The 27614-nt window shown below is 40.1% G+C and overlaps 2 protein-coding genes across 9 annotated transcripts in view; one reads left to right on the top strand and one right to left on the bottom strand.

Annotated features, from left to right (window-relative positions):
* LOC117424260 (ATP-dependent DNA helicase Q5-like) overlaps positions 1 to 6942 on the bottom strand; it is a 52533-nt gene extending 45591 nt beyond the window's left edge. The window contains exons 1-4 of one of the 2 annotated variants that reach the window (XM_058992491.1): positions 6352 to 6942; positions 5846 to 5967; positions 2742 to 3260; positions 416 to 521 (exon numbers count right to left, since the gene is read on the bottom strand). In XM_058992491.1, the coding sequence (XP_058848474.1) occupies positions 416 to 521; positions 2742 to 3260; positions 5846 to 5967; positions 6352 to 6493 (889 nt within the window). In that variant the 5' untranslated portion in view covers positions 6494 to 6942. The remainder of the gene's footprint in view (positions 1 to 415; positions 522 to 2741; positions 3261 to 5845; positions 5968 to 6351) is intronic. The other variant, XM_034040464.3, reaches the window with a different exon arrangement.
* Positions 6943 to 7478: 536 nt separating this feature from the next.
* The window catches only part of LOC117424106 (SAP30-binding protein-like), a 42306-nt gene continuing 22170 nt past the window's right edge, over positions 7479 to 27614 (top strand). For 3 of the 7 annotated variants that reach the window (XM_058992489.1, XM_058992487.1, XM_058992484.1), the window contains exons 1-4: positions 7479 to 7626; positions 9672 to 9787; positions 10611 to 10658; positions 22694 to 22849. In XM_058992489.1, coding sequence (XP_058848472.1) covers positions 7533 to 7626; positions 9672 to 9787; positions 10611 to 10658; positions 22694 to 22849 — 414 coding nt within the window. In that variant the 5' untranslated portion in view covers positions 7479 to 7532. The remainder of the gene's footprint in view (positions 7627 to 9671; positions 9788 to 10610; positions 10659 to 22693; positions 22850 to 27614) is intronic. The other 4 variants (XM_058992490.1, XM_034040194.3, XM_058992485.1 and 1 more) reach the window with 3 other exon arrangements.

The following is a 27614-nucleotide window of genomic DNA, read 5'->3' as shown; positions in this document are numbered from 1 at the left end:
TATAGTTTGCACTATAGCCCCCATTCTGTAGTCTTTAATAACGGTCTATATTCATAGCAACAGTACATATTCTCATAGCAACCGCTCTGATCTGGACTGCTGTGCTCACCTTTCACATCAAAGAAAAAACATGGCAGAGGCACGTTTTCCTCAGCTTTCAGAAGATTCAACACATTTGAAAAGAAAAAGTAATAAAAGCAACCATCTCCATCCGTCTCCAATCCAAAAGCACTTTGAGAAATCTTGGAGGAATACGAGCCTCAAGAGCCTTATGTGCCCTCCTTACAAGGGAATCCTTCTTCGAAAGTGGTGTACCAACCCTGATAGCCCCAGCTTCCACACCTGCATGGTAACCCTTACAGGAGCATTCTCCTTTGAAAGCACTGTGCAATCCCGCTAGCACCAGCCTCCATACCTGCATGGTAAGCCTTGGACAAGATCCCTCTTTGGGTCAGCTTATTTGCCACCTCTCCACAGCTGTCTCTGGTCCGACAGTAAATGATCCCACAACCAGAGAATCCCTACACAGGACAGAGGTATGTTACTGCATTGAGTTCACAACTTGATATCAAGTCAAATAGCAAGAAGACTCATTAACAACATGATTACAGGCTCTTTGAAAATGAGCAGCCATACTCTAATGGCTGGGTGGTGAACATGTTACCTGTCCAAAAACATGTACAATAAAATAACGTTTTAATGGTGTCTGAAAATACAAACATAAAATGTATCTAAAAATGAAAGCCCGTTGAGTTAACTAATCCCATATGACACTACTGCATGTCATTGCAGCCAGACCGTATCCTAGCAACTGAGTAAGTTACTGTCTTTAAAAGTTAACTTGGGGGAACTCCCGAGTAATAATAGGTGCATCAACTGACTTATCGTGGTGCACCGTCTACTACCTGGCCAAAAAGAAAGAAGACACTAATTCCGGGACTGCAGCCAAAAATATAAACATACCACCAAGCTCTGGGATCCAGGAAGATAGGAAACAGCACAGCAAGGTCCAATACATCTTCCAGGTGTTGTTATAACTTACAGTGGCTCTCAAAAGTATTCACCCCCCTTGGACTTTTCCACATTTTATTGTGTTACAACATGGAATCAAAATGGATTTAATTAGGAGTTTTTGCCACTGATCAACACAAAAAAGTCCATAATGTCAAAGTGAAAAATAAAAAAACAACACATTGTTCTAAATTAATTACAAATATAAAACAGAAAATAATTGATTGCATAAGTATTCGCCCCCTTTGCTATGACACACCTAAATAAGCTCTGGTGCAACCAGTTGTCTTTAGAAGTCACATAATTAGTTGAATGGAGTCCACCTGTGTGCAATTAATGTGTTTCACATGATTTCAGGTTAAATACACCTGTCTCTGGGAGGTCCCACAGTTGGTTAGTACATTTCCTAACAGAAACTACATCATGAAGACAAAGGAACATTCAAAGCAAATCCGGAATAAGCTGGGAGACACTGTGCATACGGCAACAATAGCCTGGGTGCTTCCCAAAACTGGCCTTTATGGGAGAGTGGCAAAAAGAAAGCCATCGTTGAAAAAAACTCACATCAGCTCTTGGCTAGAGTTTGCCAGAAGGCATGTGGGAGACTCTGAGACCAAGTGGAAGAAGATTCTATAGTCTGATGAGACCAAAATAGAGCTTTTTGGCCTCAACGCTAAGCGCTATGTTTGGCGCAAGCCTAACACCGCACATCATCATGAGAACACCATCCCCAACGTGAAGCATGGTGGTGGCAGCATCATGCTATGGGGATGCTTCTCTCCGTCAGGGCCTGGAAAGCTCGTGAAGATAGAGGGCAAAATGGATGCAACAAAGTACAGAGAAATCCTGGAGGAAAACCTGCTGAAGTTTGCAAGAGACCTGGGACTTGGGAGAAGATACATCTTCCAGCAGGACAATGACCCCAAACATACAGCCAAAGCCACACTGGTGTGGCTTAAAAACAAAAAGGTCAATGTCCTGGAGTGGCCCAGTCAAAGCCCGGACCTCAATCCAATTGAGAATATGTGGAAAGAGTTGAAAATTGCTGTTAACCAAAGGTCCCCATCCAACTTGACGGAGCTTGATCAATTTTGCAAAGAAGAATGGGCAAAAATTGCAGTGTCCAGATGTGCAAAGCTGGTCGAGACTTATCCAAATAGACTCATGGCTGTAATTGCTGCCAAAGGTGCCTCTACCAAAGGGGGTTATGCAATCAATTATTTTCTGTTTTGTATTTGTAATTCATTTAGAACAATTTGTAGATTTTATTTTTCACTTTGACATTATGGACTTTTTTTGTTGATCAGTGGCAAAAACTCCTAATTAAATCCATTCTGATTCCATGTTGTAACACAATAAAACGTGGAAAAGTCCAAGGGGGGTGAATACTTTTGAGAGCCACTGTATATGGTCATGATACTGACTAACTCCGAGATATGAGATAATGGCTCTAACTTTTACATCTTTACAGATTTTGAACACATGTTTTTATTACAGGTTAAAGTCTACCTTAGACTGTTGAATAAAAGTAATTCTGTGTGAAGTACCATGTGTAATAGATCTGACCAAAGCATTTTACATGCACTATCTGTCTCAATATGTCACACAGTTCTTCCAAAACATGTCTTAGGTGTACAGCGAGTAGAAGACGTTCTTCCTGTCGATCATCACCACCTCATAACAAACATGCCAAACAATCAGGAAGTGCTATCATAGCTATCAAGAGTTACCCCATCTGTGTTCTTTTCTCCTAGCGCTTGCTGACAGAAGTCCTTGAGGTCTGAGTAGGGGTCGGGCAGCAGATTCCTGAAGATCACATCGTAGAAGAGGTTTGTCCTGAAGCAAGGTGTTTTGAAGTTGGCAAGGGGCTGGCGCAGGTGCAAGGAGTGTGCAATGTCGTCCTGGACCTTCTTTGTGGCCGTGGCGGTCAGTGCCACACAGGGGGTTCCTGGAATACGGTCACGCAGAAAGCCCAGCTTCAGGTAGTCAGGCCGGAAGTCGTGTCCCCACTGGGAGACGCAGTGCGCCTCATCCACAATGAGGTAGGACAGCAGCCCACGGAACAACAGCAAGGACAGCAAGGGCTGAAAGGAATGGGACGCTGCCATCTCTGGGGTGATGTAGAGCAGCTTGATACAGGGGCTCTCACTCTGTAGGTCTGCCTCAATCTTCCGCCGCTCCTGTGCTTGAAGCGTGGAGTTCAGAGAGCAGGCCTTCACCTTCATAGCAAGGAGGTGATCCACCTGGTCCTGCAAACACACAAACACAGGGTTAGTACTTTTACAGGCTACGAGTTGGGGACCTGCAGGTCAAATATTTGTACAGTCATTAACCAGAGTAACATTAAGAACATAAGAAAATTTACGAACGAGAGAAGGCTATTCAGCCCATCTAAGCTTGTCCAGTTCTCAAAACTTTGTCAAGTTATGTCTGAAAGGATCTAAGTGATTCTGTCTCAACAACATGACTAGGTTACCCATTCCACAGCCTCACCATTCTCTGTGTGAAGAAGTGTCTCCTTCCCTCTGTCCTAAGTCTATCTCCACTTAATTTCCAACTGTGTCCTCTGGCCCTGGTCCTTGTGGTGTGCTTAAAGTATTGGTTTGGGTTAACAATGTCAACTACTTTTAATATTTTAATGACTTCAATCCTGAGGTCAATTACAATTGTAATTGTGTCATTCATAATTCATTCCAATTGCAATGTAATTGAAGCTGAACCTTGGCACATCTGTGTAATTGTAGCTGCAATTATACCATGTAACAATTAATCAATTATGCCTTCGTCATACTTATTTTTTCAGAATTTGATAATTTGATAAACATATGTGATTGTGACAGAGAGCAAATGAATCCGAGTCAACAATCTCCCTCCCGACCTGTGAGGGCGCTGTTTAACAGGAACAGTGTGCCCCGGACTGGATGGTTTGACAGTTCATTCCAGGGTCAGTTGGAAGCCAGCGATCCAAGATGGGGGCGGATCCACAATACCAGAAGTCATAGCCCTAATACGGTAGCTGATGTGTCAGTCATGGATTGGAGGAGACGTGATTGCACTCGCTACTGAAGGGGGCGGGACTTAAGGTATATCAGGGGATGTGGCCAAGCGATCTGTTCCTCTGTTATTGTTACAAGAAGTAAAAGAAACCGTGAGTGGTTAGTGTTGTACTGTTTGTCAACTAACTGCTCTTGTTTGTCATTGTAGACGGCTAAAGATCCGGGAACTGTCGCTGTTAAGCCAGCATCAAACCCGGACTGCACCGTACCGCATCGTACCACTGTTAAGCACTTGCACCCGGAGCACTCGCTATTGGACTGGTGATTGTGTTGGTGTTTTAAAAAGTGTGTTTATTATTATCATCATTTCGGGACTAAACCCTGTGGTTTTGACTGTACACATCGTTGTGTATAGCCGGTGTTATTTTTAAAAGCCATAAATAAAGCTTTGTTATTTACCATTGAACTGTTGCAGGACTGTTGTTTCTAAGCACTGCATCACCTCTACACCTGTGCACTGCAAACCACTTTGCCACAGTGATCCACTGCATATCAGTATCATTTTGCTGAATGACAATTACAATTACAGCAGCACTGATAGCTCAATATTAGAAGCACCTTATGCCATTCAAATCTAACGGCATTTAGCAAACAAAGGAAGAACTATACCTTGATCAGAGACCAATGGTCCAAATGAATTACACTGGAATTCAAACTCATGTGAACAGCTAATAATGAGCTCTATATAAGATCACACTTCACCATGCTTAATCATTCGCAGTTCCAGGTTGTTTTTTACACTGAGTGATCATGATACCGTCACATTCTTGTATTTTCAACCCTTGGTAACTTCAAGATGAAGTGCAAGTACTGCCATAAAGAGAAGCACGTGGAGAGCTGCTTTAGCCAGCCCAGTATCCATGACGACATAGACCCACTGGCCTTCTGGCAACAATACCAAGTGACCCGTTCCAGAGACGTTCTCTCAGATGCTTGGTTTGAGAAGCTTATGTTCCTCAGATGCAATGGACAGTTACATTGTTCATGAAAATAACTGTTCATGCCCCATTTGTTTAAAAAAGTTATATAGTATGTTTCTGTATTTGTACCTGTGATTATTGCTTGGCTATTTAGAATAAATAGAGTAAACATGTTAGTGTGTAGTTGTTTATTTACTTTTTTTGTATAATTGTACCAGAATTATAATTGTAATGACTGCAGCATAATTGTAATTGCTGCTGTAATTGTAATTATAATTATGGACCCCAGGTCTGGCGGTGAGGGTATGTATTGGGTAACCTAGTCATGTTGTTGATGCTGTATTTCTGGTACATTTAAGACCCAGCTTAACAAGGTTTTGTGATCAATCAGCTACTAGAAACTAGATGAGAATTGATGGGCCGAATGGCCTCCTCTCATTCATACATTTCCTTATGTTTTTTATATGAAATTTATTTTTGCATGAGATGCAAGTGCCCAAACCTAGCACATCACGATTGTTCGGTTCACTGTAACTGAAGAGGACAACGCCACACAGATCATCACTTGCATGCACACAACACCTGGCACTATTTATATCATCAAAAATGGAAGAATCCCATCCCCATATAACACAATTAATCAGCATCACATGTGTTTACATAATTTAAACAGTTTGAAAATTGGACTATTCTACCCTGTTTCCACTGTCCACAGGAAGCCACCGTTCAGTTTAATTCCTTTGCCGTACCAGAACTTATCTGAATAGTTACCCCTGAGGACCAGAACTGCTTATAGAATTGGGTCTCATAATCAGATTCACTAGAAAGCAGTGGCTTTGTTCTACATCGTCCAGTTACCTGAATAAGTGCAATGAGTGGGGACACAACGATGGTGACTCCCTTAGCCAGGACAGCAGGCAGCTGGTAACAGAGTGATTTCCCAGCGCCAGTGGGCATGCACACAAACACATCCTTTTCACCTTGAGGAGCAGAAAGATCAGATCAGGAATCCACAGCAGGAGAAGCAGAGAGAACTGCAGTTGGCAATGGGCATCTCTATCATCAGGGTTTGAAAGAAGACTCCTGTTGCACAGCAGTTTGAGACTGTTTCCAGTTCTCACTTAGAGAATATTTAGACACAGCATCAACTGGTCACATGCAAGTAAGCAGACTCACCTGAGATACCCCAAAAGTTAATAAAACGGCGATCTAAATGTATTTACATATTTTGTAGTGAATTAGCCCAGAAATGAAATGTCTGGATCTTTCAAACAAAACACACGCACTACAATGTTTTGCTATTGTGGAACTTGGACAAAATTTGACATTGAATTATGTAAATGATTTTAGCATTGAAAAAATACCTTGTACCACCGCTCTAGTGGCGTTTTCTTGCAGGGGAGTCCGAAATGAGTCGAATCCGAAGACGTTTTTAAGAGCTTGTTTGATCTTGCAATCCCAGACGGGGTTGGAGGAGTCGTTTGGGTTTTTTTTGTTGGACGACATGCCTCAGTACGTAACTTTTATCTAGAAATAGTCCTGCCACTGGCTAAAAAATAGAACAGTGGCTTCTGTGACTCATGAAAAAGTCACTGTAAGAAAGCGATTAGCAGCAGTACTCTGTCCAAACCACTTGGTCAAATCAAAATACAGCAGCTATAACCTAGTCAAAAACATATCAACAGCGTTTAAACCCTGTGAATATCAATTTGCACTCCAAAACAAACACCCCCGAGGCTGACTTTTATGAAGTGGGTAAATTAAACCAAATTAATTCATTTTTTGTGCGGCTGCGCTGTCACTCAAATCTAACTTTTTCTCAATTTCTTCGGACGCACACAAATGACCTCACTGCGAGATATTCATAATTAAAATAAAATCTTTCATACTTAATTATTCTCTATATATAAAACTAAAATAATTGCTCATGATCAGTGTTCGTGGATAATAAAACACGGACATTTTAATGTAGTAAAACAGTAAAGTGTTTATTTTGTCTGTTCTGCACATGCGTGCTTTAGCCTCCCAAACTCAGGTCAATCATAAACGTTAGCGGATTAAGGCTGGAAAATAATACTTGTTCTCAATTTTCAAAATTTGTTCTCAATACTGGAAAAGTTTTGGTTTGTATTTTGTTTGTTTCATTATGTAATGCCGGGACCAAATGTTAAATGTTTACCCGGGAATAATTTACTTTGTATTACCGTGCGGCTTAATGGACGGTATTTTGCAGTCATGTTGCAAAATACCAGCATGTTTATTATATGCGTTGAATTGACAGTTATATTTGAGTTTATGGTAAACATTAATATCAGTACATTTTTCGCACTGTCCATTTAAATCGTGCGGCAGCCTATTTCAGTTGCTAAGAGCAACCAATACACAACCATATCCTTCAGTAGCAAGACGCAGAATGATGACCCTCTTTCGTCGCGGTATGTTGCGCTATAAGTTCTTGAGCTCCAATCAGAGAGCTTCTGTGGCCGCGATCGAAAGGGAGCCGAGAGTCGCGAAGTGATGATGTAAATATAAGCTTTCGCTAGCAATGGCGAGCGGAAAGAAAAATGCACCCTTGTCGTCCCTGGCGGCTTATGGGGATGATTCAGAACAGGAATCTGACACCGATACCGGGGAGACAGGTAAGGATCGACCCAAAGGCAAGCTGTCTAGGAATAGGGAGCAACCGGGATAAATGTTATTGTACCGAAGACTCTTCTGTTTTGTTCACACACATACGTAAAATATCAACTGTCCACTCTCTTATTGTTTTACTATAAATAATGTTACAGTAGAACCTATCCGATTACTAGACGTCCCGGAAAAACTGAGGTTGGCCCAGTTTTTAACCTTAATTTGCTGTCCTAATCAGAAACAGTACACTTGTTCAGTCGTGCCGGTTTTGCTATTGTTTATTCAGCTGTAGCAGTGTGCTCAGCACAAGCATACAATTACTATTCTGTTTAACTTCCTGGACCATGGCTAGTTTTTTAAATTGTATTTTATCTTGTAAGTGTCACCAGCCAAGTTAGCAATTTTTAAATTATTCCCTGTTGTGTTTTGATGAACACAATCAGTTTTATAAGTGAGTTGAAAAATGGGAAACTAACGTTTCTCTGCCAAATACATACATACATACATACATACATACATACATACATACATAAATGTTATCGTCAGGGCATTATAAATTAATGTCAATTACATCAGCGTGTCTAAAAACAGCAATGTACTGTACTGCACGTGTACTATATAAAGACTGAGTGAACATTATTGCAAAAGAAAGCACTGGAATACAGTATTGGCAATTTACAAAACATAATTCTACCGTGCGTTCTCAGTCTATGCCAAAGTAATCGGACAGCTTGTTGATGTAAGTAGGAGATGATGTGAAACATTTGCTGGGGTGTTTATTTGCCTTTCTGTAATTAACATAATAATACCCCAGGTTGTTACAGTTTCTGTTATATGTGACATAATATCTGTTTAAATTGTTCTGGAGGAATAAAACAACACCTCTAATTCACCCAAGCATGTTCTCTGAAATGAGCCTCAAAAGATTCAGTAATGTTAATGTTCAGCTCTGGTGACTGGACAAGGTGGTAATGGTAAGGTCTCCCTTGCACTTTTCAAAGCCGTCACAAACAGCTTGTGTGAACATTTGGGGACAACGTGTCTATATTGTAGCATTATCTTGCTCAAAAACTATAGTTGCTTACAGTCCATTTTAGTAATGTTTGTGCTCTTAAGAAAGTTTACAAACGAGAGGAGGCCATTCGGCCCATCTTGCTCATTTGGTTGTTAGTAGCTTATTGATCCCAGAATCTCATCAAGCAGCTTCTTGAAGGATCCCAGGCTGTCAGCTTCAACAACATTACTGGGGAGTTGGTTTCAGATTCCCATGATTCTCTGTGTGAAAAAAGTGCCTCCTATTTTCTGTTCTGAATGCCCCTTTGTGACCCTTGGTCCTTGTTTCTTTTTTCAGGTCGAAAAAATCCATTGGGTCAACATTGTCTATACCTTTTAGAATTTTGAATGCTTGAATCAGATTGCCGCTTAGTCTTCTTTGTTCAAGACTGAAAAAATTCAATTATTTTCGCCTGTCTGCATATGACATGCCTTTTAAACCCGGAATAATTCTGGTTGCGCTTCTTTGCACTCTTTCTAGAGCAGCAATATCCTTTTTGTAGCGAGGTGACCAGAACTGAACACAGTATTCTAGATGAGGTCTTACTAATGCATTGTAAAGTTTTAACATTACTTCCTTTGATTTAAATTCAACACTTTTCACTATCTGAGCATCTTGTTGGCCTTTTTTTTTTATAGCTTCCCCACATTGTCTAGATGAAGACATTTCTGAGTCAACATAAACTCCTAGGTCTTTTTCATAGATTCCTTCTTCAATTTCAGTATCTCCTGTATTTATAATGCACTTTTTTGTTGCCTGCGTGCAGTACCTTACACATTTCTCTATTAAATGTAATTTGCCATGTGTCTGCCCAGTTCTGAATGCTGTCTAGATCATTTTGGATGACCTTTGCTGTCTTGGTCTCTTAACTGTACAAAGGTGTGTGTAATTAAGCATTAAAAGCTAGGCTGAAGCTGCACTGCAATGAGAGTTTTTTATTATACCTTGATTTTAAATAGTCAAGCCTAAATACATCAATGGTTGAATATGGTCTTTCAGAAGAGCAAGGAGGGCTGGTGTCGGCTGACTATGGGGAGTATGATGTGAGCCGCGTGGAGGAGGGAGACTCGAGGATCTCCATTGATGAGGACAGCAGAGACAGCTCCAGGAACTCTGTGAGTACCACTGCCCACTGCATGCTGCTACTCCAGGGACTCTGAAAGAACATTGTTTAACCTTTACCTGAAGCTGCTTGCCATTCTTGCAAACTAGTGCTGGGACAAACATGTTTTTTATCTTTAAATAATCTTTTAATTTATACCCTATTACAGTAAAATAATTCTCCTGTATGAACAAGCAATGTTTGCTGGAATATTTGAATGTTTGTCCCAGCACTAGAAGCTACATACCATTTATGGTTTGAAGTAGAAACACATTCTCACAATGATTATTGATGAAAGAGGGCCGACTGATTCCTTGTGATGTCTACTCTTTTTGAGCTCTGTGTTAAGAAATCTTGCATGTGAACATTATGGTGATCGTTATTTTTAGACTTAATTTTCCCCCTCCCAAGTTCTTTAAAAGTTCTATATAACAAATAGGTAGGCGATTCTGCATACTGTGTAAGAAATGTTGTTCAAAATAGCATGGCAAAAAAGTGAGACTTTTTATTTTTGCATGTAATCAAGCGATTCAGTCTGTTTGTCTTACTACATTGTGAACACTATAACTGCCTAGATCTTCTCCAAGCTAACCTCCAAATACAAGTACTGTATTTACAAGATGGTGATAACCTTCCTAATGCACTGGTCTTTAATTTAGAAGAATGACAGAATCTGGTAGAGAAGTGGCTCAGGCTGGCAGGATAAAGTAGAGCCTAGCAGGGGTCTACAGGCAGGGTTCAAGGTCCCAGCACTTCTCTGCTCTGGTCCCGACTGTGTCTCATGCCTACTGCCTGCACTGGGACCCTATTAACCCTTTACATTCTTGTCTTTATAGGAAGAGGAAGAGTCCGATCCCGAGCCCCCTGAAGCACATGACGGAAAGGTATTTTAATTTGACACACTGGGCTTGGGAATACTTGGTTATCATAATAGTGACTGTGTATGTGCTGAGGTCTGCTTGTTATTACTGAGCATTTTCTTAACCACCATTACCTTTCAAATGTAGGGGGTTAACGATTCTTAGTGTATCAATTAATCACAATGCTTTCTTCAGATGATCTATCGTAAAAGAGGTAGGAGTTGTTTGTATTGTGATAAAAGACCAAAAGCACAACATAGCCTATTTGTAGTACACCAAATAGTTCTTGAATGGAGATTTAGTGTATTTTATAGTTAGTATAAATACACATTCTCATTATTTTTTGTCTAACAAAATAGCCCATCATTAAATGAATATTTGATCTTATTATGCTTAATAAAAGTAGCCCATTAGAAACATCACATGTATCGTGACCTGCATATTGCAATAGGTATCCTATCGTGACACCCCTGTTTCTGACTGAGTCCCAATTGTTCTGTTTCTTGTAATCTATATACAATCATAGCTCAGCCCAACAAGATATATTGAAGAATTATGTTGCTCCTTAAAAAGTAGAATTCTATTTTCAATATGTGCCTTCAATCAAAAGGCAATTGCATAGTAAGAGACTCCAGTGCAGAGCAAAAAGTCTTATCTATATAAAGTCATAACTGATACTAAATAATGAAAAATAAATGATGTATCGTCTATGACATTTTTGTTTTTGCAGTACATCAGAAATACAGCTGCATGTACAGGGCAATCTAAGTAAAAAAGAAGGTTAAAAAATAAAAAAGCAATGTATAAAAAGATATTTAAGTTTGTCTGTAAATGACATGTTAGCCTTGACTGACTCTGCGTAAATCCCTTGACTCAACAAAAACAATGCATCTTGTCCACACAGCATGCTTTTGTTTTTTCTGACATTTTTTAAGGAGTTTTCTGGTGGACCACTGACAGCGTGGGCATTTAAAGATTTATAATACAAAATAAATGTGGTATTTTAAAGACCGTTCTACCTGTAAGGGGGGGAAAAAATAATCATGTGAAATATGTGTTTGTGAATATAGAGGGCTGATTTGCCCACAGCTTGTTTGTTGAGTTTCTGTGTTGCATGCAGAGCAGCAGTTCAACAGATGTGGTAATGGTAGACTACATTTCTGAGTACAAGTAGCCTGAATGGAATATTTCAGGCCCCACATATGATTTGTAAGTGGAACACAAGTGTTGTACTGTGCACGCAGTTTGATATGTCATTTTATACAACACTCCACAAGATGGTGCAGTTGCTCCATGTTGCCAGATCTGTTTCTCGCCCATTTGCCAGTAACTACCGGTTTCTTTATTTTCTCTAAATACATCCATGAGTTCAGGGCTTACATTTTAATACAATGCATTTTACTCTACTGCCTGTGGGGGGAGCTCTTTGCCCTGCTTGTCCTCAGGATGGTGAACATTCCATTCTCCTGAATTCAACTCGCTCCCCTTGCTCATAAAGTAACACCTGCAAACACAATCCTTATTCATTAATTCACTCCCTAGCTAAGCCCCTGCTGGTTGGCAGTGTAGTTTAGTGGGTGTATTGCTGGTTAGAGGTGGGAAGCAAAACTGTCCTTTGTTTGGTTTCTTTAGCTTATTTTAATTACCATGACCAGATTTGGATTTTTTTTTGGATTTATTTATTTGCTTTTATACTGTTTATTTTCTGTAAGAATGTAAAATTAATAATTCAATGTAGACTGTATGATTTCCGTATACTGTACAACTTTTAACAAAAGTTCTGGGTAGGTAAAATAGTTTTTGTCACAGTGGATCAGTTGGAGCATTGCAGATCTAGAAAAGCTAATTGCTTGCACACACAAGCACAGGTTCCACGCTGAGACACCGTATGACAGTCATTATTTAAAACAGCCAATAGCAGGCAAGCTGTAAGATGTTGGACACAGATAAACTGAAATAGAAGGGACTCTTGGTCCTCTGAGTGTTCGTTAGAATGGGAACGATGATTATGAGAAGGCTCCTCAGTACACACCGATCAGCCAGTGCTCTGTGCTGGGTGCCTCCTGAACCCTGACCTGTGCCCTTACTGTCCAGAGGCTTTAAGATGGTGCCCATTGTCTAACGGCACTCAACAAAAGTGACTTGTGATCAGATCTTAATGGTAAGCTGGTCTGAATAAGGGAGTTTACTGTGTAAGGATGTAGAATTACCTGAGTGCAACATATTGTAAGCATTTTCTGTTATGCTGAGCTTTGGAATGTATGTACTATGGCTGCTATCCTACAAGAACAACTTAAATTAGATGTGTTTGTGTATTTGTTAGGAGTGTACCTTTTCACACTGAATGCAGCGATTTTCACATGTTGAAAACATGATTGTGAAGCAGTGAGCAGCAATAACATGGTTTCATTGTGTGTTGATCACACATTATGTACATGTGGATTGGGTATAACTTGCTTCTAGCAAATCAGAAAGGCCTGTCATGTCTTGTAAAGTTTTCAGATTTGAATATAAGCCCCCTAGGAATTTATTGGAGAATTGTGCCGGATTGGGTATAACTTGCTTCTAGCAAATCAGAAAGGCCTGTCATGTCTTGTAAAGTTTTCAGATTTGAATATAAGCCCCCTAGGAATTTATTGGAGAATTGTGCCGATATTGGGGATCCTAACAGTTTAGTACAGCTGATATAGTTTAAAGTTATCACATTAAGTGCCTCTGAAATTTGTTGCACAAGTAACAGGTTTAATAGCCGCTCCTGTTGAGAGGGCCCGGGAGATGAATAGACTATTGTTGTCCAGGGGAAGCAAGTTCTATTAAAGTATATGGTGCTAACAAAATAAGTCCAGTTAATCTCCTAATGTATATTGCCATATTTTGTAGGTCTCCGATTTTCCTATATGAAAAATGCACACATTATGGTTAAGGTGAGTTTGAATGTTAATTGAGTTGAATGTTGTGGGGGGGGGGGGGGGGATCTCTCTATTTAAGAGCTGCCTGCGAACAGCTTGGCACTGTGTTGTGGTGTCCTGACATAGTGTGAATAAAACCTGATTCGAGATCTTGCTGCGGTCGTCTGCCTCCTGTTTGTTTGTTCCCCTGAAATGCTACGTTGGTGTGAGAAGTGGGATGGAACGAAAGCGGGGGGTACGAATAGAGGGAGCCAGGGGGAGACCTACTGGAGCCGACAACTAGAGAGAGTAGTGAACTCCAATGGCCGCTGAAAAGTTTCCGGGGTTCTGGAGCTGTGCGCGGAGAGTGCAGTGATTCCAGTGGGTGCTGAAGTGTCCGGGGGTCGAGTGTATGCCGTCAAAGGAACACACCGTCTCCAGAGAGTGGTAGTAGGATCGGGTCGCCTCACTGGATGGAAAATGGGAGCGGAATTGGAGGCAGCGCGGTGCCTGAGGCAGAACGACAGGGCTCGTCCAGGCCGAGCAGCGGAACCGGAGGGAGCACGGCACGCCAACGCAGAATGGCAGGACCCATCTGAACAGCACAGCTGAGCCGGAGGGAGGGGAGTGGGGGGAGCGTGATCGAGTCGTGGCCCCAGTGTGCTTGTGAATGTTGTCCAATCGTGTTGTGTTTGTGCCCCGTTTGATTTGTGGGGTCCAATAACATATCTTGTTATGTCTACATTGTATGTCTTATGTCTGAATGTCACCTGTTTTGGTGTGTAAAGGGGCAGCTTGTATGCTGCTGTGGGCTGTGCTGTGCTATGGTGTACTGACCTTGTCATTAACATCTTGAATGAGAACTTGCTGCGGTCGTCTGGCTCCCTTTTGTTTACCCCGGAACGCTACTTTATATATATATACACACACACACACACACACACAGTGCCTAGAGAAAGTCTACGCTCAAAATGTTCACCTTTTGTTACCTTATAGCCCGGAATTAAAATGCATTAAAATAGTGTTTTTTGTTTTTTTGTTTTCATTTATCTACACATCCTGCCTCACAACTTCCAAGTGAAAAAAATATTCTAGAAATTTAATTAAAAATAAAAACTGAAATAGCTTGGTTGGATAAGTGTCTACCCCCCTTGTAATAGCAATTCTAATTAGCTCAAGTGTAACCAATCGCCTTCAAAATCACACACCAAATTAAGTGGCCTCCACCTGTGTTAAATTGTAGTGAGTCGCATGATTTCAGGATAAATTCAGCAGTTCCTGTAGGTTCCCTCTGCTGGGTAATGCATTTTAAAGCAAAGACTCAACCATGAGCACCAAGGAGCTTTCAAAAGAACTCCGGAACAAAGTTGTTGAAAGGCACAGATCAGGGGATGGGTATAAAAAATACCAAAGCCCTTGAATATCCCTTGGAGCACGGTCAAGACGATTGTTAAGACGTGGAATGTGTATGGCACCACCAAGACCCTGCCTCGATCAGGCCGTCCCTCCAAACTGGATGACCGAGCAAGGAGACTGATCAGAGAGGCTACCAAGAGGCCTATGGCAACTTTGCAAGAGCTACAGGCTTTATGGCCAAGACTGGTCAAAGTGCATGTAACAACAATATCCCAAGCACTCCACAAATTTGGCCTGTATGGTAGGGTAGCAAGAAGGAAGCCATTACTCAAGAAAGCCCACCTTGAATCCCATTTGAAATGCAAAAAAACACTCAGGAGATTCTATAGCCATGTGGCAAAAAGTTTTATGGTCTGATGAAACTAAAATGGAACTTTTTGGCCTAAATGCAAAACGTTATGTTTGGTGCAAACCCAACACAGCGCATCACCCAAAGAACACCATCCCTACTGTGAAGCATGGTGGTGGCAGCATCATGTTATGGGGATGTTTCTCATCGGCAGGGACTGGGGCACTTGTCAGGATAGAAAGGAAAATGAATGGAGCAAAGTACAGAGAAGTCCTTGAGGAAAACCTGCTGCCCTCTGCAAGAAAGCTGAAACTGGGACAGAAGTTTACCTTTCAGCATGACAACGACCCAAAGCACACAGCCAAAGCTACACTGGAGTGGCTAAGGAACAAAAAGGTAAATGTCCTTGAGTGGCCCAGTCCGAGCGCCGACCTAAATCCAATCGAAAATTTGTGGCATGACTTGAAGATTGCTGTCCATCAACGCTCCCCAAGGAACTTGACAGAGCTTGAACAGTTTTGTAAAGAAGAATGGTCAAATATTGCCAAATATAGGTGTGCAGAGTTGGGAGAGACCTATCCCAACAGACTCACAGCTGTAATTGCTGCCAAAGGTGCTTCCACCAAGTATTAACTCAGGGGAGACTTATCCAATTATGATCTTTCAGTTTGGCATTTTTAATATATAATTTTTTTTTCAATAAAAACTTTTTTCCCCTTAACAGTGTGGAGTATGGTGTGTAGATAAGTGGAAAAATCCTCATTTAAATGCATGAAACTCTGAGGCACTGACACAACAAAATGTGAAAAAAGTTCAAGGGGGTGTAGACTTTCTATAGGCACTGTATAATGGTGGGCCATGGAATTATAGCGGTGGGGGACCCTCAAGCATAAAGGTTGAGAACCCCTGTATTAGATAACTAATAGAAAGCGGTCCCATAAATGTACACAGTTCAAAATGATGCATATAATGAGAAGAGGGAGTCATTCTTTCCAGTAAAGCATATAGGATCTATATTTGTATCTTCTGTTGGTATAACTGAGTTTGACTCCTGATTGCAGGCAATTTTATAATTGTTCTTATTTCAGCATCATTAACTGAAATTAGTATATTTAGTGAGAATAGTGTATTCTTTTGGAGGTTTACAAGAATACAATTCAGTGAAATATTTACCTTTTCATGTTATATTGTTGACGTTTAATCCAACTGTTCCTTTTTTAAATTCTCTAAAAAAATAAATAATAAAAAAAAAAACCGTTCTAGATCCAGATTATTATTTACTGGGATATTGTAATTTTCTGTTCAGCTTGTATCATGATGTGAAAAATCATCTTGTACCGCTGCTTTTTAGTATTTTTATTTATTTGATTTATAAGAATACAGTGGCTAATACCGTAACCCCTTGAGATGTAATTAATTCTCCCAGAGTAAAGCTAAATGGTAGGCTGTTAAAGTTGTAATGGAATAACAGGAAGATGGCAAATCAAGATTTTGAATTGAAATATTGAAGCTGGAAAGGCTTTTTTTATTGTTGTTGGAAGTCTGTTCCAGTCCTGCAGAGAAAAAGAGTCTCCTGCATGTGTCCAGTTGAACTCAATTGATCCGCAGAGCAATTTAAGAACACTTGTGCTGCTGCGTGGTTCTTTAAAAAGAAAAGATATTTCAAACAGTTTTATGTGTAAATGAGACTGATTGTATTGCTTGTGTTAGAGGTTAGATGATGTGAAGGGTAACTCCAGCCTTCCCACCCACCCTTGCAGGCAGGCAGGCAGGCCCTGACACAATGCAGGCTGAGTGCAGGGAGCAGGCAATGCTGCACTGTGTTGACTCGGGTGGGTCGTGTCTGTGCTATAGACAAGGTAGTTCAGGGAGCTCACAGTGCTGGAATTCCTGGCAGTAAATCAGTCTGGTGGTGGACAGTGCGTGCTGGTCTACAACTGAACACTTTCTCAAGAGTTTCTTTTAGGGTTAGGTCAATGCAGAATTTAAATTTTGTGTTTTGCCTTTTTCAAAAAGCTAAAACTCTCTTCGAACAAAACACTGTCTTGTAAGGCACTCCATTATTTTATCATTGGCCAGACTCTTCATTTTTATTTTATTAGATTGTTCATAACAAGTTGAAAGGTAATCCTTGGAGAGTATGTGAGCCTCTACAGGTATCAGAACTGATGCTGTGTTTCTCTGGAACTTTTTAAAATATAGTGCACAAACAGCAAAGTGGTATAAAACATTGAGCTCACAAATAAAGCACAAGTCATGGTCAAGTACATGATTGATCAATATTTGAAGTGGTGACTAGTCAACTATTTAACGTTGTCAAGTTAATAGTTATTCTACATCTAATGTACATGGGTTGTATTGTAATTCAGTCTGCTTGTAAACCATTATGGATTTGCCTTATTCAAAAATGTTATTTATTAACCAAACTGACTGATTTTACAATCAACTCTTGGGGAAAATGTAGGTTTTAAAACACACAGTAAGTTAGCTTTTGGGGCTGTATTTCTCTGAATAGTATTAAATCCTCTAAAAATAAACCATCTTATTTCTGTATCATAAAGTAAACTGAAAACAATTAGCCTGATAGGTAATGATGGGGTCTAAAGAAAGTAATTTCTTGGAAATATTTAATTGGTACAAACTAAAGCTGCAGCTGTTGAGTGGATCCTGTTTGTTCTGTTCACTCGGTGATTGTTCATACCTACAGTCACCTAATAGCCATTTACCGTACTTGCCTTTATCACTTATCCATTGAATCACCAAGGTTTGTGGCCTTGGAGTGATGGGGAGTAAAAGCAGACACTGATTGAATCTGGCTAGGATCATCAAACATGACGTTCTGTATCTTATTGTCTTATGTCTAAACCACACATCTCACTGCTAAGACCATTACAGTACAGGCTGTGTTTCTATAGCCCTTTTCACGAATGGAAACCACAAGACCTGGAATAGACTGAAAAACACGATATGTTTGTGAATAACCTGGAAGCTTCAGCTCGTGTTCTTGTATACAAGAAACAGACTTGCCGATTCCTTGTGGAGGGGCGTTCCAAAGTTTAGGCTCATAAGTGAAAGCCCAACTTCCTCTTCATTAAGTATTTGTAGTGATAGAGCAGGATATAGAGCAATTTACTATTTTTGAATTCTCTCTGTCCTATCTATAACAGATGACGTTACATTGTAAGGTATTTTTTTTTTTTATCTCCCCAATACATGTCTTTGCAGTTTATCAGGGTCGCAGTTAACAGGGTTTGCATCTGTATCTTTTAAACTTGCCTCAAAAGTTAAAACTGGACCCCATTTGGCCAGATGGAGGCAGTGTGCACCACGCTTTTTTTTTGTACGTTGCACACTTTTACAGCCTTTGTTTAAAACTATAGTTATGATGATATCGCTTGTCAAAGGCACAGAAGGTTGATCATTTTCTTCTTTCTTGTCATGCCAACATTCTTCTTTTGCCCTTGCATGCCTGTTCCAGTTTTTTCCTGATTTTTGTGTTAGTTAAGGGGAGTATCCATAACTTTAAAATGCTCTATGGTGAGAAGCACTCCTAGTCAGTGTTTATTCAGTTTCTTTTAGTCTTTCTATGAAGTGAACAGGAAGTTCCCCACTACTACAGACTTCCATTCTGTTACCTGCAACACAAGAATTGAATGTGCCACACATGCAAGCTAAAGCCTGCTGAGTAATACATAATCTTGTGTATGGAGCAGGCATTCCTGTAATCTGCAAGCAGCAGGGTCTGAGAATGACATTGCTCTGAGGTTCCTGGTTTTAAGCAAGAAGTGGCTGATCGGTTAATAAAACTGTCAAGCTTTGTTGCAAAAGTGCTGCTGAACACTGCAGGGTGTATTTTTTGTTTACTACTGTAAGTCACCCTGTATAAGGGCATCTGCTATGAAATAAATAATTTATTTCACACATCAACATGGATTTGTCGGCACACTTTTAATTACATTTGGATGGAGTTTTTACCTTCCTGGTTGTTTTGTGTGTATATTTTCAGGTGTTTTATTGATTCTTATGCAATCACTCAATGTTTCCCAAGATCTGAATAACCTTTGTTTCATTTTTTTGTTTTGGTATCCAAAACACACTACCTCCTAAGTTGTTACAGGTCTCGTGGTAGCCTTATAAACACAGACAGACCTTTTAGTGAGCATGTCTGCTGGAATGTAAAATGATTCATTTAACTCTTGCTATATAATTCACACACTCCAATAAATTATTTAAACAAACCTAGTATATGGACTGGACTCCACTCAATAGGATGTCTTAGTCATATACAAACAACTCCACCTGAGGAAGTAGGAGAGGTGCCATGAACTAGGGCTTTGTTTTTCATTTCTGGAAGCTTGAGGTTGACTTTTATTTGGGTCACACAGGAACTTAGTTTGGCAAGGGATCAGTCACGGCACATTCGCTACTGGGTGTTATTTGAAAAATTAAGAAACGTTTTCTGACAGTTTTGACAGACCTCTTACTGCAATTTTAGGCAAGATCTTTCAGACAGTAAAGTTTCCAATTTCAGCATAGGTCATGTTTTACGAAATTATTAGTGCTTGACGTTTTGTGGCTGATAATACAATTTATATTTCAATCAACTGGTTTCACAGACCTTGATTAGCGTTAGTCTTGGATTTCCTTACCCAAGTTAACTTTAGGTAGGTAGTCCAAGAATAGTGCTAATCAGGCTCTATTGTCCAAAAAATCCCTGCATGAAAATCCTGTTCATTGCAGTGCATCATTATTTGTCTCTTAATTGTTCCACTGGTAATAATGTTTGCTTGCTCATTTCAGATATCCTCCACATTTTCAATAGGGTTAAATCTGATGAGACACAGGAGCTCAAGCGTGCACCATGACAGTAATACATTCAAGATTATGAAAATGTTCCTGCTAAATCCCTTTAGAAGCAGTACATGTTTGTAGTATAGCACAGCTGTAGAGCCCTTGGTAATTAATCTGTGCCAGGCAAAACTTTATTCTGAAGTGAGCCAGAAGCACTTGAGAAACAGTTATTATTTTAATAAACCTGAAGGCCATGTATTTTGGAGCTTCCTGCACTAGTACTGTGCAACACAAATCAGTTTCTAACTCTTCTGGGGTGTGCCACTTAAAGGTATAGGGAAACACGCATTTTAAAAAATATATTTGAAACTTAATGATGGATGGATGGATGGATGGGAGGGGGGGGGCTGATTTAATTTTATTTAATAATTTGGTTTGTGATAAAGTAACTTTATTCAGAAATTACTGTAATCTTCACAAGGTTGCAGGTTTTGTACAGGCTGGTCACAGAAAACTGCATGTGAATGTCTTTACAAACATATGCACTGGTAGTCGAAGTGCTGGGAGAGTCTTTGAAACCTACCAATGGAAATTTAAGTTTTTCAGTTATACTAAAGATACTAGATGTATAACATATAGGCCTACTTGTAGGCATTGCTTGTAACAGATGAAGAATTATATCGTATGCATGGTTCACGCTGTACAGTAACAGCCACTTTTTGCCTCTCTGAGACAACAGAATTTAGAGGAACTGGACTGCCAATTAAAATTGCTTTCAGATTAAGTAGAATCACAGAACACAAAACTATGGAAGAACGTAGTGAATTATATTTTGTTGACTGTGGAGAAACTGCATCTTTAAGCTGTCCTTTAATACCTCTAGTCTAATTGTCCAGTTTCCAACACACTATCCATTGCTGTGGATGGTATTTGACTGTTGAAGAGCAATGGGTTTTCTGATTTAGGATCCCCTATTGAGAGCCATTGTATCTTTGCAGACATGCCTTCACAGTCCTGGCAGTGGTTGCAGCCAGCCCTGTCTCCACTGCTTTCTCAGGCTTTTCAAGTGTAGCGTCAGAGTGGGTCTGTGACAGAAATACAATGATGCTTGGTTGTAACTCTCCCTCCTGACCTGTGAGGGAGCTAAGCAGCGAGAACAGAGTTCTTTGGATGGGCTGGTTTTTTCCCAGGGTCGGGAAGTCGGCCAGTCTGGATGAAGGCGAGACTCCGTTGCAAGAACTCATTGACCCGGAAGGTAAACTATGTGGCAGCCGCAGATTGGAGACGCGGTTGCACTCGTTTACCAAGGGGTCATGTGTGACAGCATAAAAAGGGGATGGAGAATCGCAATCTGTCCCTTCGCTTTGGTTACGAGAAATAACCCGGAAGGACCCGTGCAGTATTGTGATAACGTATCGTGAGTGTTTGTTTTGTCTTGTCTGTAATTGTTGCTTGTTGTATATTAATAGATGGCTAACACATTCCGGAGCTGTCGCCAAGGGCCAGCACAAAATCCGGAATGGCACTGCACTATTGTCACGCATTAAACTGTATCACCCACCACGAGCACTACAGCACGCACCCAGGACTGGTGACCATGTTTGTACATTGTGGAAGGGATACTTGTGTTTATTATTTGGGACTGCAAACCCATTATTATTTACCCCATGCACTACACATTGCTGTGTATTGCCGGCGATCATTATTTGGTCACCAGACCTGGATTGTATAAATAAAGCACTTTTCTAAGTGGATTACAAATCTCTGTCTGTTCATTGCGCACTGCATCACTTCTGCACCTGTACACAATCAACCAATTTGCCACAGAGTGGCAAATAATATCATTTTGTGTGTGAAAGTAACAGAATTGAAATATACAGAGGGAGATTTTAAGCCATTCTCTGTGTCTACTTGGTTTCTGGTCACAAACTCCCCCACTGACAAAGAATGCTTTTAAAAAGAGTCATAAACTAACTGCTGAACAAATGGCTTATCTTCACGATCGCTGAATGATTCTCTTGTTAACGCAAGTGAGACAGTTTTGGGTACTTTGACATAGAGGACAGAAAACAGTCCATCTCATAAATCCAGCCGACGGGGCAGAATAGCGGACCAATGGAGAGCAAGGGGCCGCATCAGAACGAGAACAACCAATGAGAAACACTCCACGTGGACTCAGGCACCGCCCAAAATAACCAAACTATCCAATCACAGGGGTAAAGAGAACATTACCAAAGTATGAGTGCGACACTCAAACAGGGCTCCCGACACGAAATCCAAGGTTCTCGATACGCAAACAAGTCTATGAACTGTGACGAGCTGTAGATCCAGCCGGCGACCAACTGGAAAAGAGATACTTTTTTCGGACACTAATAAGAAATAACTATAGTAGTGTTTGCCTTGGTGTGCGAGTCCGCTGCGTAAGACGTCTAAAATCCTAAAAGTACTTGATATCAAATCTCTAACGTAGCCCCGATTGATCACCGGAGAAAGAGTTGGATGAACATTTGAAGGCAACATAAATTGAAATATATTCAGTTTACTGAGCTAGCAGTGCCGAGGTTTTGCGGTGGAATATCCCAGACATAACTGGACGAAGAGTGCACATATTAGTGGAGGAATTGCTGTTTCAGTGGAATACCTAAATAGCTGACTGACTCCTGTTCTTTGCAAAGACATTTCTTTTGTACCCTGAAGTGGAGATGAAATATGAGGAAGGCAGACCCCGAACCTGGACCTGTCCTTGCCAGCAGGAGAGCCTTCGAGCGCCTGTATTGTTGAAGACACGGATCAATCAGCTGGAAGAGGCAGCGAACGTCCATAAGTATTCAGTGAGTAGTGTTTTAATCCTCTTATGAACTCGAGAATAAGCAGACCTTAAAGTAAAATTTAATGTTTTGTTTTAAGTGGAATGTAAGAAGTATTATTGCTTTCAATTCATTCTTTGAGTTAATGAACACTATAGTATTTGTTTGTATGTGATTTATACAAATTGACGTGGGTTTCATAAGGCAATTATCATTCTGCGTTTTAAGGCTAGAATTTTGTGGTGGTTTTGTGTTTTTTGTATTGTTTAGAGTGAGTTTGGGGTGTGGTTCAGTGAGTTTGTGTGAGGAATGTGTGGAATGTGCCTGGGCTAATGAGGTGCGAATTGCCCAATTAGCCCAGGCACCTGTATAAAAGGGAGTGGTTGGGTATGTTAGTTGGTGAGTGTTTGTGAGAGTGAGAAGACCTGTATGAGAGAGGGAGTGGTTATTTTTGGTATAGTTTGTTTAGAGCCTGTTTTTGTGTTTGTCTTTTTGGTTGGCCATTGTGCCTTTTGTTTTGTGTATTTTGTTTAATTAAAAGTCTTTTATTTTCCCTGTACATCCTGACTCTGAGTCTCCTTACCCCAGTCAGCCTGTCACATTTGGTGTCAGAGAAGTGGGATAGTGCCTCTGTTACTAACGATACCCCTCTTAAGACTAACCTTCGTCTTAAATGGCTGTCAGGAATGCAGTTGTAACTTTAAGGGAATCTCCCATAGATTGCATTTGATCATTGATCAACCAGCGAGAGTGGGGTGTCGTGGTTTGTTTCCTTTTCTGTACTGTTTAGTTTAGTTCATTCTTCCTTTCTGTATTATTTTAGTTTAGTTGTTGCACTTTTTAATTTTTCATTTATTTAGTTTTATTTCTAATAAAACTGTTTCTTTATATTCACTAGAAACGTTGTCTAGTCTGATTTATTTCGATCAAGGTGGGTTCTACATGACTTGAATTCAAATAAGGTATTTTATTATTACAATGTAAACTAGTTCAAATACAAATATTCATTGCACACTACACAAGTCATGCCAACCTTCCTAGAACACTGCAAAAATGAACTGAATCCAAACTGAACCTGAGACATTTTCATAAAAAAAAGCGGCAGCTACATTTTTGGGAGCTCATCGTGCAGTTTGCTATATATAAATTGTTCACATTAACATCCCTTAATTTTAATATAATAACATAAATCAAAAGTGAGCAAGTCCTCAGTAGGTATAACCACGGCTTCATACATAGTCTTTTCAGATGCCAGGGCTGTTTTCTTTTCAGGGTTGTTAAAACCGTAGTGTATTACCATCCATGATACTCCAGCAGAACTGAGCTGGAAAGAAACAGTGATGCTTTTGGATCTGGTTGTGTCTCGGTTGACACAGTTGCAGTTTTAGTAAGGACTCTTCTGCGTACCATAAACCTTTTGTTAAAAGAAATGCATCATATGAAGTGAAAAGCTGAAGCTGGAAGTTTTTGAGTTTAAAAAGTCTGTTGCGCCTGTTAATTAATGGTTGTAGATCTAATACCCAATTAAAATAATTCTAAACTAACTAAAGCAGCCAAATGAAAAAATATAGAAAGAAAATAAAATGTTAGTTGAGGTCCTGAACAAGAGGTAAACTAGAATAAGCAGCGAACTGAGCGAAACTGCAAAACCATGAAAGAGATGCTTTGGACATGTGCAACCTCACCTGAAACCAACGTGATAGGAATGTGAGGAAAACCGTGCTTACTGCCCGCTTCCAAAATGAGTAAAATATGCACCTGGATTCAAAGGGGCGTTGTAGCTTAGTGCTGCAGTCTTAGTGCAAATATCTGCTTTTCTGAGACGGTCACTTTATTTATTTATTTATTTATTTATTTAAGCAAGGATGTTTCATTTACTTTGCATGTATTTAAATGAGTTTTGTTTGTCTGATTACTTTGTTGCTGCATTCTATTGATACATTGATTGAATTCAAGTGGAAGGACCTTATCCATGGAGTGTTATGGATTATAGTAACGGGCTATATTAAACCAACAAAAATTTTGTGGATATTTTTTGGAGGGCTGGTGGCGGGCCTGAGTACTAGCTTTTGTTTTTTGCTGACATAAATCTAGGTGACATTTTAAATTAGAAGCGTTTCCTTTCACCCCTCTTTCATTTTTGTTTCCATCGATTTTAAAATGCTGCCAGACATCTGATCTCAGTTCACCGTATTCTGCTTAACTGTCACGTATGTAATAAATTGGATTTACAGGCCAAATAAGGGAATGGTGTTTCTTCTATGGTATAAAATCATCAGATGGAGAAATATTTGATCTTGTCTCTGAATGAAGGTCCATCTCCCCTATAAAGATAACGCTGTGTTTAGGTGTGTCTCCTTGGTAGCCAGCTAATCTCTGTGGGTCCAGTGAGGTCAGAAAGGCTGTTTTCTTACAGCACGGTGTGAATGGAGCCCTGCCTGGTAGGAAGTCTCTTTCTGCTAACACTCAATGCTTGGCACTGCTTTAAACAACCCTGCCCTGGAGCTGTGGCACTTTCTCACCCTGGGGAAGCTCCATATTGCTGGGAGTCTACAGGATGTTTTGAATATATTTATAAAGGTACTGAAGCAAATTCATATCCTGCAACTATCTGGAGGCAGGGTAATTGACCAGGGTAGGTGGAAATTGTTGAGCTCTTAATATCTGACAAGATCACTAACCAAGTGTGTAAGGCTCGGAGTAAGGGGATATAGGCTACAGGTGTTGGGTCTGGAAAACAGGAATACCAGTTGGGGAAGTTCGAGTCAGGATCCAGGCGCACTTGGAGACCTGTGAGCTCTCGATCAGCCTGCCAGCACCATGCCTAATCATAGCCGGTGCAATTGTGCTTCACCTTTGATAAGCACTAAATTCATAAATAAATAAATCAATAAATAAGGTGTACTGGTCGGCCCTAGTGGAGTCAATGGAAATGACATGGTTTAGCATTCTAGCTCTATGTGAGCAGCAATTTATTTTCCCCACTAGTGGTCGTTAAGTATAAATCTGCAATGAGTAACTCAAAGATGCAGAATGTTGTGCCATGGTGTTGAAACAGGACACTTTTTAAAGGTGCAAACATTTAGCTTGCTCACACTGAATGCAAGGTGTCTATGGGAATGCACCTTTGGACCTCAATTTCTATTCTTCAGGGCTTGAGTGTGGAAGATTAAAAGCAGTTTCTGTGTTTTAAATTGATTTAGTCATTTCCTTGTTTGCATGCCATTGAATATTTGTATTTATTTTTGGGTGAGTAAATCTAGCACTTGCACCAAGTCATGCCTTCAGGACAGTGCAAAACACGTATGAAAATGCAAGACACAAACTATGTAAAAAATATGGAAGGTGGTGGTTGTAATCTACATTTATTTGTTTCTGTAATAGTCATTTTAAGATTAAGAATGTGTTTTGACTGAGCAGGTTCCTTCAAGTCTAAATGTGGATAAGCAACTCAAATGCTTGAATTGAAACAGTCCAGTTTATTTATTTGTATGCTGTAAGTACCTATTTACATTGTGATTTGATAGGCGTGAATTTATTGACAAAGTGAAGGCTGCGATTTTATATAAAAAAAATAAAATAAAAAAAAAATATATATATATATATATATATATATATATATATAATCATGTGATATAAGGAAATTCATCAGATAGTTGTATGATTTGAGAGTTTGTTCTTCAGGGTCTTTTTTTATTATTTATTTATTTTAATACAAGTGAATAGTTCAATCTGATTGCCCAAACGAAACCTGCAAAAACAGTTATTTATTTTCAAAAAATAACCCTGATATAACAAGAAAACAAACCAATGCTTGTACAGTCCCCATCCGTTCAGCTTTTTGCAGGAGATTGTCTCCCTTTCAGTCAAAATAAATTCCATTTGGGATAATTGTACATTCCAGCAGCTTGTATAACAATTCAAAACAATTCCAGCTAGGGCTCTTTGTTCAATTTTCATTAAACACAGTGAACCAGAAATAAAAGCGTAGCCAAAGGGATTTATAATTAATTTCTCACCATGTGTGCCCCTGCCAGAAAAGGCCATGTTGAGTGTTAAACAAGGGGAAGGCAGCACATTCCTGGGGTTGCTGTTTTAAGCCATATATTCACCCTAATTTATCCCTATTGCTCCTTCATTCCAATACTATGTCACAGGGCTTAGTTTCATGTTAGGGAATGTAAACGGAGACCGTCAGTCATTCCACACTTTTAATGCAATATGCAGAGAGATGCAGAGAATCGTATGTTCATCAGGTTTATTGGGTAGTCCTGGTCGGTTATGTGATGAAATATATACTAAGAAAACATAAGAACATGAACAAATGAGGGCAGACTATTCCACCCATCTACGCTTTTCCGATTCCTAGTAGCTGGTTATGTAACCCGTTCCATACCCTTATCACTCTCTGTGTGAAGAAGTATCTGCTACCACTTAATCTCCAACTGTGCCCTCTGGTCCTGATTTCTGTAAACATGGCTGCAGACATGGTGATACTGCTACTGGTAAAGAATGGGAAAGTTTGAGGCTTTAATCCCCTCGCTCACTCGCACCTGCTTTTGGTGGGGGACCTCTCGCCCTTCAATAAGCAAGTGTAGTTCATTCAACCACTTCCTGTTGCAAGTGATAGGGACTGTCTGTGCCGTACTGCACTATTAATGAAGACGGTTGTTCGTTACAGTCTGCGGGAAGCTGGCCCATGTGTTCTCAGGCTGGTTAGGGTTTGTATTTGCACTGTGACAGTGCTGTTGGCACAGTTGCAGTTTTAGTAAGTGCATGCCCCCCAGCC

This window comes from Acipenser ruthenus, chromosome 19 (genome assembly GCF_902713425.1).
Source record: "Acipenser ruthenus chromosome 19, fAciRut3.2 maternal haplotype, whole genome shotgun sequence".
NCBI lineage: Eukaryota > Metazoa > Chordata > Actinopteri > Acipenseriformes > Acipenseridae > Acipenser > Acipenser ruthenus.
Note: the sequence above shows the minus strand (reverse complement) of the source record. Positions and strands in the feature narration are given on the sequence as shown.